Here is a 12,455-nt window from a genome sequence, read left to right on the forward strand (position 1 = left end):
AGCAGGAATAAGAGGATTACAATTTAACCTGCTTTAGGGGTAGGAGAAGTGGATTGGACAACTTTGGAGGCAATCTGAGACTACATTTCACAATCCTAAAACAGCAAGATTTGTTTAAGTAGAAGAGGGAAGTGCTACAGTAACTTGAACTCTCAAGGCCACTAATCATGTTGGAAAAACAAATTGTACAAAAATGGTCACTGTCACTCAGAATGACCCATGAATTACCTATAGCCCCAGAAAACTGAGCTGCATTTATTTTCTATAAATCAAGTGTCAATTAGAATGGGGGGAGGAGAGGAGTAAAACCCCCAAACCCTGTTGGACAGAACACTCACAGAAACTGCATTTGGAATGAATACATTACATGTGATTTCTAAAACTATTTCTGGTGTAAAAGCCTCAGCTGCAATAATTTTTGCATGCTATTTCACAGGGTTCACAGTATCATCTCAACAGCAGGCTAAGATGAAGCCAGAAGGTATTAGAGAGGCTTATAGACACTGGTTTCATAAATGCATTACTGACCAAATACTTGTTTTGAATGGAAATAAATTAACCTCTGGAAACAATTTCTGGATGTTGTTCTGTCGGCTCCACTTGAGCGCAGGAGTACACAGCGGCGGAGCAAATACAATCTAGAGGTCACACACAACCAAGCCACACAATTCCACTGAACACCAGAACTTAACTAGAAAGATACCAAGCATCTTCACAACAACGGCTATGATTTAAGTAAAAATTTTAAATAATTTTTAAAATCAAAGTTACTCTTATCATTTATCAGGCAGAGACTAAGCTATAAAACTGAAGTATTAAATGTAGACTGTACCGAAGTTTTAATGAAATCCAGGTTTTTCAAGTTTTCCAGCAACCTCTGACTCTAAAACAGCAGAAGGGAAATAAAATGAAGAGACAAACACACAGTTTTAGAAGTTGGAAATTATTCTGAAAAACATCAGTCACTACCATCATTTCGATTTCTGAACAAACCCCTACGATGTGTCGAGATTCATCCAGTTCTTATTTGTAATTTTAGAATGCAATGGAAAAAACATGGACTACAAAGTGATTTTCATTAAAATAAGGTGTTGGTGCATTTGTTGACAAAGTTCCACAGATATTAAAACTCCAGTGACCAACTGAAGCACAGTGCGTAGCAGAAGAGTTAATTTTCTCAAAGCTACCATAGCAACTAGTAACGATGGTTTCTAAATTCTTTTCATTAGAAAAGACATTCTTACATTATGGTTTAAGACTATTAATATACTACTATAAAAGCGAAGATAAATCTTAGATGCTATCAAATCTTAATGACTAATGATACTTTGTCACACCTTCAGGTCTTTCATGCCAATAGCTTCTTCACTAACCATTACAGAAACTTGCCATTTTCATTTTGCCCTTCTTTGCATTTTTACTAAGTCCTGTACCTTAAGGAAAAATGATTTACATACAAACAAAGCATTTTTTAACTAACACATTTTATTGGACCTTAATTCTTAGCAGGGTAAGGACTCGACTTAGAAATCGTGCACCTGTCATGGTATCTGAAGAAATGTTTACAAGTCCTTTTTGTCAGGCATTTATAATTTACTATTACTTAAATCAATATTATGTTAAATAGAGTAGGAATGTAAGAAAGTCTTTCTCTGAACAGCTTTCAAGCAAAATAGTTAAAATAGAGAAGTGACCAAAAAAAGTGATTGTTATTTTACTGTTTAGAAAGAACAAAGACTAAATATTTCTCATTAAAAACCTACATAAAATATACAATCTAATAGCAAAAGCACATCCCTCCCCCAAACACTTTGCTCTGCTTTCATAATTGGTTTGTAACATGGTATTAACTGCGCCATACTGTCAACAGCTACAAGATTTGTAGCTGATTCTTCTACACCACACCACAATAATAAAGAAGATGTATTAACACCTATTATAAAAGCATTCAGAAGTGGAACAGTGTTCTGTGATAGCCATCTGGACACTGCTTGTACTATCCTTGCTATGTGAACTTTGTTTCTGCTTAGAGACTCAAGCTGTTGAATCCCATGGTGAGGATTCTTAGGACTAGTCTCCAACTCACACTCCAAGAAGCAGAAGTATCCACAAACAATGTGTCAACAAGCTGTTGCTTACGAGTTGTGAGGCTTGCTTTATCCTCGCCACAATTCCATCGTGGCCCAGGTACTGCAGGGAGAGCCACAGCGGCAGGGCACGGAGCTTCTCAACGGGCTGACTCGATGTCAGCCCAGCTGCTAAGGACTAAAGAGGAAAACAAACAATAAATAAATTACTGTTAACCTCTCTTCATTTATTCCCTTTTTGCTAGCTTATGGAATGTGTCATGGCTTAATTAGGGGAGTTTTGCAAGTTGTAATTCAGATTCTTATGAAGAATAAGACACCACACCACGATCAAAATTAAAGTCTTGGGATCTTGAGAATAAGGACCAAGAAGCTGAACATACCAAAGATGGATCCTCATGCCTGTAGAGCGTCACTGCAGGGACAGCCGGGAGACCCAGCCAGCAACCCAGAGTAAGAGTAATGCTGTCACATTTTGTAGCCGCCTGAAGTTTATTACAATAAGCAGAATATATATTTTTATTAGATCACGACCTTAAAATCTAAAGCACATTATTAAATTTCTAGATATAGTAAAACATACCAGTACAGAAGAGGAGACATAGCCCAAAGCCAAAGTTGCCAGATTCACACTAGAAAAATAAGGTGGTTTTAGCATGTATTAAATATGTATTAAGAGATAGCATTTTAATCTTCAGTTTCAATATTTCATGTTGACGTGTAAAAGGAGGTAATTTTTGTTCACATATTTTTCATTAATAATGCAGCAGATGTTGCTACTTGGTATTCCGAGATTGAAAACACAAAAGCAAAAATCCATTTCAATCCAAAAATGTTTCAGTCCAACTTTGGGGAAATCTCCCAAAGTCCTACCCATAATTCACCATCAATTTTGTGTCAGAAATAATCTAACACTATACAGTGAAATATCAGGAGAAACAGAGTCTCTGCTGCAGGCTCAAAACCAAAATATTGTCCAAGTTCTTGGAATTTCTTTTCCTCTTGGTTTAATCCTCCTCCCATTTATGCTGCACATAGCACTTGCAGCAGTTTTCTTGATAACCTTTATTAAAAGTGTCACCTCCTTCACACTCATTTCATTCTCCTTTCTCATTCTCAATAATCATTGTACAATGTCTCCCCTGACTTGTTCTATAAGGTATTTTTATTCTTACTCCAAGCTCCTCAAAGCAAGGGCAGATAAGATTAGCATCTGAGTAAAAGTAACCGCTCACCTATGCTGAAATAACCACTCCAAATAATTATTCCTGTCTATGTAAAACAATCTGTATCTCACAGAGTGGCAAAATTATAATAACAGAGAATGTTAATATGACAAAAACAAAGATGGTCCTATGGCTCTCTACTAGCTGTAAAATCATGTGCTGTCCATTAGTCATGCATTTTCATGAATGCAGTTATGCAGAATTTCAAGTTTCATACCCTTCAACATGGAGCCACATATTATACTGCTCACAAAGTTCCTTCAGTCGGCCAAGTTTATCTGTATGCCCAGCACCTGGTGTCCCTGTGTTGAAAAGGAAAAAAGGCAGTCAAAAGGATAAGTGTGCAAACTAGGACTCTACCATAAAATGTACTGTTGTCAAAAAAGTCACACAAGAGCAGGAAAGAGGGTGTTTAAAAAGAGTCCACTACATGCTATTCATATCTGGTTCATCATGACTTATGAACAATTGGAATTCTAGATGAGAAATAAAGATACTTGTTTTGCTTGACAATATATGTTAAAATCCACAGAAAAACAGATGGTCCAGCACTAAAAACCAGGAGCCTCAGATAAGAACTTCAGACTTTTTTAATATGTTCACAGTATGACCTCAACTAAAGGAAACTAAGCCAAGATAACAGCTATTTTTACAAGCAACCACTATGCTGTTTAAGAAAATGTATTTTTATTTCGGATTTTATATATATTAATGAAATAGTGTGCTTTTTTGGTTATTGTTTGCCCATAGCACTCACCAGCATTGGCCACAAGCAACAAAGGCAGTTTTCCAGACTCAACATCATCTTTAATCAATCTGTCCAACAAAGCAACATCCTGTTATCAATAAGAAAAACACACGTATTTATAAATATGTTTGTCAGACAATACAGAATTTTTTCTGCTGAACTGGAAAAATGTGTTAAGAGTTAAAATAGAAGTAATTTTGAAGCTCTGGAAGACATTCTTAATGTCTTCATTTGTGGCTTGCAGTTTCTTCTTTTCAAAGGTAAGATGACGTGAAGGTTAGATAAAGCATTTGTGAAAAATACACCACAAATACACTGTAGTTTCTAAATGTACCTCTGACTACACATATTCTAGAAGTCTTCAATTAAAAAAGCTCCTTGCTATATGCCATTAAAACCATCTTGCAAATGACAAGACCAAAATATAAGCTGCTGACTTTTTAGAATATTTCAATCTACGATTTGTTCAGTTATAACACAGAAGACTCACAAGGCTGAAAAAGTACATTAATAAGCTTTTCCTAACAACATACCTTCATTTGAGTTTAAAAAAAAAGCACAAAACCAAACACCAAACACCAAAAACCAAAGCACTCTTAAAGACGACAAACTTACCATTTGATGTTGAGATCCAAACATGGTGTTACAAGGCACACGGCACATGCAAGAAAGGGGTAACCCTAGCTGCAATAAAAACAACGGCATTTTAACAACTGAGACATCTTTATTTGAAGCATTCACAGAAATATACAGAGTAACACAAAAAATAGTGAACATGACAATAACAAGCTGGATATTGCATTATAAAGTAAGTTTTCTGCTAAAATTTATAATCAAATTAGCAGCAGAGAAAAGAAAGCACAGGAGAAAGTGGAAAAAAAACAGAAATCAACTTTTGGTTAGCACGTCAACTGCATTAAGTTTTTCTAATGAGACACCCATGCCCTGTACAACAGCCTAAACTGAATCCTCTTATTCTTCATCACTCTTTCAATTCCTACGTCCTACAAATGTGTGCCGTGTGCATGGGCCATGTTCCACTGGAGGCTCACAGTCACTTTACTACTGAGTAGAGCAACCTGACTACACTGATCATACGGCTCAGCTGACTGCTCCTGCTGCTCCGCCTGAAGTTCTTCCTTTGCTATGGAGGCCAATTCTAAATAGTGTTTGCATCATTGACATGAGGGGTGCTGGGGAATCAAGGTCTCTTACATTTTGGTCCTTAACTTGGAAGATCACTAAACAAGTGAAATCTAGTGGATCGCACTCACCACTGGACAGGAGGTTCAGCAAATTCAGAAAACTATAGTTACAGCCAAGATTGGTTTTATCCTTCCATTGAACAGAAACTGAATTCATGTCTGACTACTCAGTTACAATTGTCTGCTCCAAAATACACATTACTTCTCTAAATCTAAGATAAAATGCTATCACTTTTAAGTTCAGTGATCACCTAATGTGGACGGGTTACCTTATAAACAAAAGATAAGGCACCACTGTTACTAACAGTATCTATTCTGTACTCAGAAGAAAAAGCCTCCCAAAATACCGATTCTTGTTTAATAATTACGCTGGAAATCACAATTAATAAAGCAATACCAACACACTGTGTAACATTTTTGTATTACTAGCTTGCAGATATTTAGCTGGCATCAAAGCATGGTTTCATCTCAGGCTCATTTCCTCTCCCACTCCCTGCTGTGTTGCTTTTTATTCACATTAATGTTGTTTCTACCACCAGGAAAAACAACTGTTTTCAAAATCACCGAAGTTATGCTTTTCCTAAAATCAACTTTTTTGAGGCCAAAGCTCATTCCTTATTCTTCAAAACGTCCCTTTTCATACAGGCAGACGCATCATGCTAAATCTTAGAAATGTGTATAATTTTATAAGCTATAAAAGTCTACTACATCCACAGAAAGGCAAAGAAGAGATGAGGATGAAGGGAATCTTCTCGTGAGGAACACTGATCAAGCAAATGTGTGGCAGGAACAAGAGGGCTGCAGAGAGAGCCTGCTCAGCTTCCTTGGAGATACAAGCATTCAGTCAACACAGAAGTGAAGAAGTTTCTTCCAGTTTTTTCCCAATGCTACTAACAGTGGAAGTTCCACGCAGACACATGGATCTAAAGGAAAACCTTCACTGGTCCCAATTAATTCACAAGGCTGCTGCCAGAAGTGCACCAGACTGTATTGCAAATACCAGTCTCTTGCAGGAGAAGTCTGGATATATTTTTAAAATCTAAATTTCAAGTAGGCAGTACAAAGCCAGGTAAGTTCTACCTCCAGCTAAAACCCCAACTGGTTCACTTTACCTGATTGCAGAGAGCTTGGCCCAAGCCACTTCTACCTGCAGAACTCATGTATATGACAGGCTGCTTAGTATATAATACGTTAAATCCTTCTACTGTGTAATCTTCATAGTGTGTGTGAATAACAAGTCGACAGATTTTTAGGAGACCTTCACGATCATCTTCATGATAATATGCTGATCCATTTTCATACCTGCAAGAAAAGGCAAGTCAATATGACCAACAAAACCAAGAGCTAGTTTAGTGACTAAAGTAACACTGCCCAGCGAAGGAGCTCACAAGAAGACAAAGAAGCTAAATTAAAAAACCCCTTTGGTTTTCCCAGGATAAAGTAGAGCAGAAGGAAACTGGCAAGATTAATGAGAGAACTGCCTAGATTAAAAGTGAGAGAACTGCCTAGCATATACTTAGTCTCAGAGATAAAGTAAGAAAGGAAAAACAGCTGGGTTCCTAAGGGTTCACTTTTCAGAGTTCAAAACCTTGCTTACCAAGAGCATAGCTGGGAAGTAAACACACAAAAGGCCTCATCTGGGATTAATACATACGTAAATTCTGGACTGCTAATTTTAATGAGAATGCAAACTGAAATTCTTTAAGTTAGCAAAATTGGGAAGAGACACATGAAATAAGGTAAATAGGCAGAAACTTGCAAACTTTATTATGAAATCACAAATCAAGGTATTTTGTAATATCCCAAATTACTGATGTAATTTGTATTTTACAGACTTTGAAAATCCAGATGTTTTAAATATGTGAGTTACATAAATGAAGAGTATTTATGCCCTGGAATATTTTATGATTTTATAGCTATTTTGCCTTCAATCTCATTTATTAGATGTGTTTCCTTGGGACTTCTGGGTGTGTCTGTGTCTGCTCTTCCCCATCTTTTTTAACCCTTCTAAGAATCAAACTCAGGTCAGCACATTAACATTTATAGTCAAGAAACAGGAGCAAAGTAACCAAAGAAGAGATAAGGTATGAGTGTTCCACACTGAGGGCAATCCCTCAGCTGTCTTAAGTATAGAAAAGGAAACAGCAACAGTGAAAACAGTAGGTATGTCAATTTAATCAAGTCAGATACGATGGTGGGAGTTTGCTATAGACCACCTAACCAGGATGAAGAGATAGACAAAATATTCCATAGGCAGCTGGGAGAAGCTTTGCAATCACTTCCTCTTGTACTTGTGGGGGACTTCAGCTACCTGGATATCTGCTGGAAATACAACACAGCAGAGAGGGAACAGTCCTGGAGGTTCCTGCACTGTGTGGAAGATCACTTCCTGACACAGCTGGTGAAGGAACCGACAAGGGAAGGTGCCCTGCTGGACCTGCTGTTTGCAAACAGAGAAGGTCTTGTGGGGGATGTGATGGTTGGAGGCTGTCTTGGGCACAGTGATCATGAAATGATAGAGTTTTCAATCCTTGGAGAAGCAAGGACGGGGGCTGGCAGAACTGCCACTTTGGACTGCTGGCAGGCAGACTTTGGCCTGTTGAGGGACTTGGTTGGCAGAGTTCCTTGGGAGGCAGTTCTGAAGGGCAAAGGAGTCCAGGAAGGCTGCACACTCTTGAAGAAGGAACTCTTAATGTATGCACATACATTTGTCAAAATAGCTGGATTACCTGCAACTTCACAAATTCCATCATTGGACAAGGTTTCAACATCTTTAAGTCAAAGACAGATAAAGAAAATTATTGAATTTATAAAATAATTGTCACAGAGGTGAGCCCATCAATGTAAGAAAAACTCTTCATAATTCTAACAACTAAATTTGAGCTAACTTCAGTTATATTTTTGCTGCTTCATCTTGTACTATGCTAAAAAAGAAAAATCTTCTCCTCAGCAGCACTGGCAAGATTTTCTGCAAGATGCAGTAGTATGAGAAGGAGAAAGCGTTGTCTTGGGTATTTTTGCATCAGGAAGAAAATAAAAAAGAATTTTTAATCAGCAAATCCCTCCCACTCCAACACTCCCAACACAGTTGATTTCCATTCTTCTCTTGTGGAACAGTTTAAGGTATCTATGCTACTTGATGAAACAGGCATTTGAGAAAGATTTCACTGTACTGTAAATTTCAGTAGTGCCACCTACCATACCTGAAAAAAATAAACCAGATCCAGAAAGAGCAAAAGAGAATTTAACTGAAATTTTTTTTTTAAAACTATGAAGTACGCCAACCCTCAGCAACATAGCATATGCCTCAACAAATAAGAATTTAGCTAAATGTTTGACCAACTGTATGTCTGCAACTGTACTTTGGCCCTTAGCTCCATTATATAGCCCTTATAATAGGATTTTTATGGCAACCATGTTACTAATAAGTTCCTGCCACGGAACAAGAAATATATACTCTTTTTTTTTTTTAAATTATGTGATGTGCTTCAGACCCTTCAAAGAATATTTCCAAGTCTGTGGCACAGCAGCTTCTTTTGTTGACTTCCTTAGTCTGGCTACACATATTTTTAAACAATTATCACTACCTACTCATACATAAGTTATTCACAGTGACTCACCTGAAAAGCCTGCAGAGCCAGAGAGTAGTATCAGAAAGGATCCTTGTTGTGAGTTTTCTCAGTCTTTCCCTGTCCAGCACTGATATATAAGCAGCCAAACTATGTCCCAGTAGAGCCATGTGACCCTGCTCACCAACATTTTGAAGTCTGCAAGCCAAGAAGAGAGTAACTGCCAGCTAGATACAAGTCATGACCATTACAGTAATTTGAGGTTTGCGTATTTTCACTGGAGAGTGGCAGAATTTGTTGATGTACAAGTTAAGTTTCCTGCCATTGTGTGTTACATGCTAAAATGCCAGTGTAGATAAAAGCACTTGCACTTCACTTGGCTCAGCTGCTCCTGATAACACCTCCGCTTCTTTTTCAGGCTATCAGCTAAGCATGAGTTGGAACTAAGCACCTTATCTGCACTGGGACTTAAGTGTATTAAACACTTACCTTTCTCGCCTCATGAAGATAAATCTCAGGAGACATTATTAATATCTTTAGAGGCATAACTTTCCTTGGTTTGTTCAGAGTTTTGTTGTCTGTTGTTTTTTTTTTAGTTTGTATTGTTTTTTTAATCTCCATACTGGTTTTTAGATATTAATTTTTCAATAACCTTCTCCAGATTAGTTAGTATTATTTCCATTTTACAGAAAAATGGAAACCAATTTTATTTCTTTTAAAATTTTTTTTTTCTTTAAAATCTGCAAGGAGAGGTTGTAAAAAAATTAATGGCATTCCAAGTTTTGTAAGACTTTCAGAATTAAAACAACTTTCAGAAAATAGCAAACAAAATGAAATGTCCCATCAGAAACAATTCCTTTGTATAACTCAATTTAGTAATGAAAGCTTTATAATTTTAAGAAAGTCTAATGCAGTATTCTGGTTCACTATGTAACGTAAGTTGCCTTTAAAAAGTTACACGGTTGCACAAAATGTTTACACTTTAAAGCACTTTAATGTGTAAGTTCTATAATAATCATAACATAACTAAATCAGCTGTCTTCCACATACAATAAATCATAACAGCTTTACCGGTAGGTCTGTGAAGTTTCCTCTTCTTCCTCTCCATGCATTAGGTTCTGAACTAACTGAAGTATGCTCACCATATCCTGGCCACTGGTGTACCAGGGAGAGGAAAACAAAAAACACATTAAAAAAAACCAAACCAAAACACCTCAGTAAGTATGAACTCAGACCCACAGTTAAAACAAATCTACTGAAATCTGAAAATTTGGACTGAAAAGTTTGACTTGACAACATTCAGTTGCTTGTTGTTGCACAGCAAAGTAAGGTAATAGCTAAGGTTCCAGCCTTCTCTTCACATGATCCAGCCTTAGCTCACAAACTCAGCACATCCTTCAAACATTTACCTACAAATATTAGTTCTTGGCATACAAAAGCTACATTAGACTTCTGACATGATGCACTCTAATGTGGTAAAACTGGAAGACACTTCAACTTGTATAATTCCAACTAAAACTTACAGTAGTCTAAGAACTTAGACTTTGACAGTTGAAATTGTTTTTTCTTCTTAGAAAAGCTCCTTCAGTGTCTTGACTCAAAAACAAGTTTAGTTAATGTATACAAAAGACTTAAATAGATTTTGCAAAATTTTCTGAAGTGCTTGGGCTCCTACAGGATCCTCTTCCAAAAAGACTACAAGCAATTTAAATCTTAGTTTTCAGGTACAACGATCATACCTGCCTCATGCACAAGAGCTCCACGTAAGACAGCTGTGCTGAAAAGGTGGAGGTTTTCTGTTTTGTTTTGTAGTTCTGGGTTTTTTAAAGGTTATCTACCTTATCAGTCTCAGTTATTTTTTATCTGAGTTTTTAAATGAATCTTTATTTTATAGCACAGGTTTATATATATTTAAATCTCAATCACAGCTGTACACACCAATACTTCAATGACTACAATTTCAGTCACCAAGAACAAGGAATCTTTTTTTTTTCCCCTGTATGAGTGTGGAAAAGGTGGAAATAATGCCTGGCCTGGTAAATGTTCATGCTTGCATTAATACAGAAGTTGCTTGGAAAACAAATATGCTACATGTAGTTTTCAGATTCTGAAAAGGAAAGAGCAGTATCTAAGAACGGTTGTTGCCTACCTGCCTTGGAGTGGTCCAGGAATATCCTTCCGTGCATACTTCTTTTCATTTTCTTCCTCCACTTTTCTAAGTTAAAAACACATGAACAAACTGTGTATTTATTTTGTGTTTTATAACATCAAATATGAAGTTGACGCTGACTTGCAGAAATACATACTGACATTTCTGCAATCCATTTCACTGACAACGGTTTCATAAATAAATCAGATGAGACCAACACAAAAGTTTGGCTCTGACTGAATTAAAAACCTCCTAAGTTTTGGTTTTTTAGATCTTTGATAGAAAATGCCAAACTTACAGAAGAGTCTCATATACATCAGAATTAAAAGATACTTGCACAGTAATAGGGAAGAAGTATCTAACATCTCTGAAAAAACAGACTCTTTGGACCTGCTGTGAATACTACAGAACATACATAAAAACATATGCATATTTCTTTAAATCCCATCATTTGAGAAACAATGGTGATCTGTACAGGTGTAAGCTTCAGAATGGCAATATGACCTTAAACCACTAGGAAAACAAGTTCTTTCCAGCTCAATGAGAGAGACTCTAATAATCTCCCCTTTAGCATAAGCCACCATTGTTTCTGTAGTTTCATCCTTTGCACGTACCTTTGATTGTCTTCGAGGATCTTCATTGCTTCATTCAGATTCTTTCCCATTTCTGCTAGAGTAGGGTCAACCATCTTTCAGGGAAAAAGATAACAACTTTCAAGAAAAATACCAAAAAACATTTCTCTTACTCTATCCCCAAAACATTCTCAACACAAATTCACACATCAGGCAGATACTTTTAATTAGGCTGTGAGTACTCATTTTAAAATAACTGTATGTTGTATATCCTGAACTCAAAATATATAAAATGAGAACATATTACTAACCTAAAATAGCCCAAAAGAAAACTCAATTGTGATGTGGATTTCGTTATTATTTTTTTTTCTCCATGAGTAAAGTTAGAACTACCAAAATCCTTTTTAATTTCTAGATACCTCCTTTGGAGTCTATGAGTAATGAAAGAGCAAGCATCAGAAGGCAAGAAGAATCTGAGAAGTGCAAGGTGTTCAAGTAAGTGCTTATTATAAAGCTTTAGCCAAACTGAGTAATTCGTTCTTTTTCATAACCATTCTACATCAGCAATAAAACTTCAATTATCCCCTGAAATGTAAGAATTCACATGCAGTCCTATCCAAAATTAAATAATAATTTAAAAAAAAAATCAATCACCAAAACCCTGCTAAAGCTAACCCTAACCCTTCCACAGAGCACGGAAAACAAATTGACACCTTAAGTACAATCCCAAGTCTTTCAGTGGCAAATCTCACTTAGAAATTATCCTCTTACTTCACCTGAGAACTCCTGTTTCTGCACCAAAGAAAACCCCACTACCATATCCACAGTTGAGCTGACCCAACAGGCAGTTCTCATGTTGTAGAGACTCTCAATAATAATAATAATAATAATAATAATAA

The 12,455-nt window shown here is 36.6% G+C and overlaps 1 protein-coding gene across 1 annotated transcript in view; it reads right to left on the minus strand.

Annotated features, from left to right (window-relative positions):
- LOC104538824 (pyridoxal-dependent decarboxylase domain-containing protein 1-like) overlaps positions 1-11,672 on the minus strand; it is a gene marked incomplete at its 3' end in the record, with an annotated part of 12,157 nt that extends 485 nt beyond the window's left edge. Inside the window, exons 1-12 of the mRNA XM_010182167.1 lie at positions 11,599-11,672; positions 10,985-11,050; positions 9,907-9,990; positions 8,887-9,033; positions 6,379-6,568; positions 4,677-4,745; positions 4,071-4,149; positions 3,531-3,615; positions 2,671-2,719; positions 2,471-2,572; positions 2,140-2,265; positions 833-883 (exon numbers count right to left, since the gene is read on the minus strand). Of these exons, the coding sequence (XP_010180469.1) occupies positions 833-883; positions 2,140-2,265; positions 2,471-2,572; positions 2,671-2,719; positions 3,531-3,615; positions 4,071-4,149; positions 4,677-4,745; positions 6,379-6,568; positions 8,887-9,033; positions 9,907-9,990; positions 10,985-11,050; positions 11,599-11,672 (1,122 nt within the window). The remainder of the gene's footprint in view (positions 1-832; positions 884-2,139; positions 2,266-2,470; positions 2,573-2,670; positions 2,720-3,530; positions 3,616-4,070; positions 4,150-4,676; positions 4,746-6,378; positions 6,569-8,886; positions 9,034-9,906; positions 9,991-10,984; positions 11,051-11,598) is intronic.
- Positions 11,673-12,455: the final 783 nt, after the last annotated feature.

Source organism: Mesitornis unicolor, unplaced genomic scaffold (assembly GCF_000695765.1).
Source record: "Mesitornis unicolor isolate BGI_N332 unplaced genomic scaffold, ASM69576v1 scaffold51513, whole genome shotgun sequence".
NCBI lineage: Eukaryota > Metazoa > Chordata > Aves > Mesitornithiformes > Mesitornithidae > Mesitornis > Mesitornis unicolor.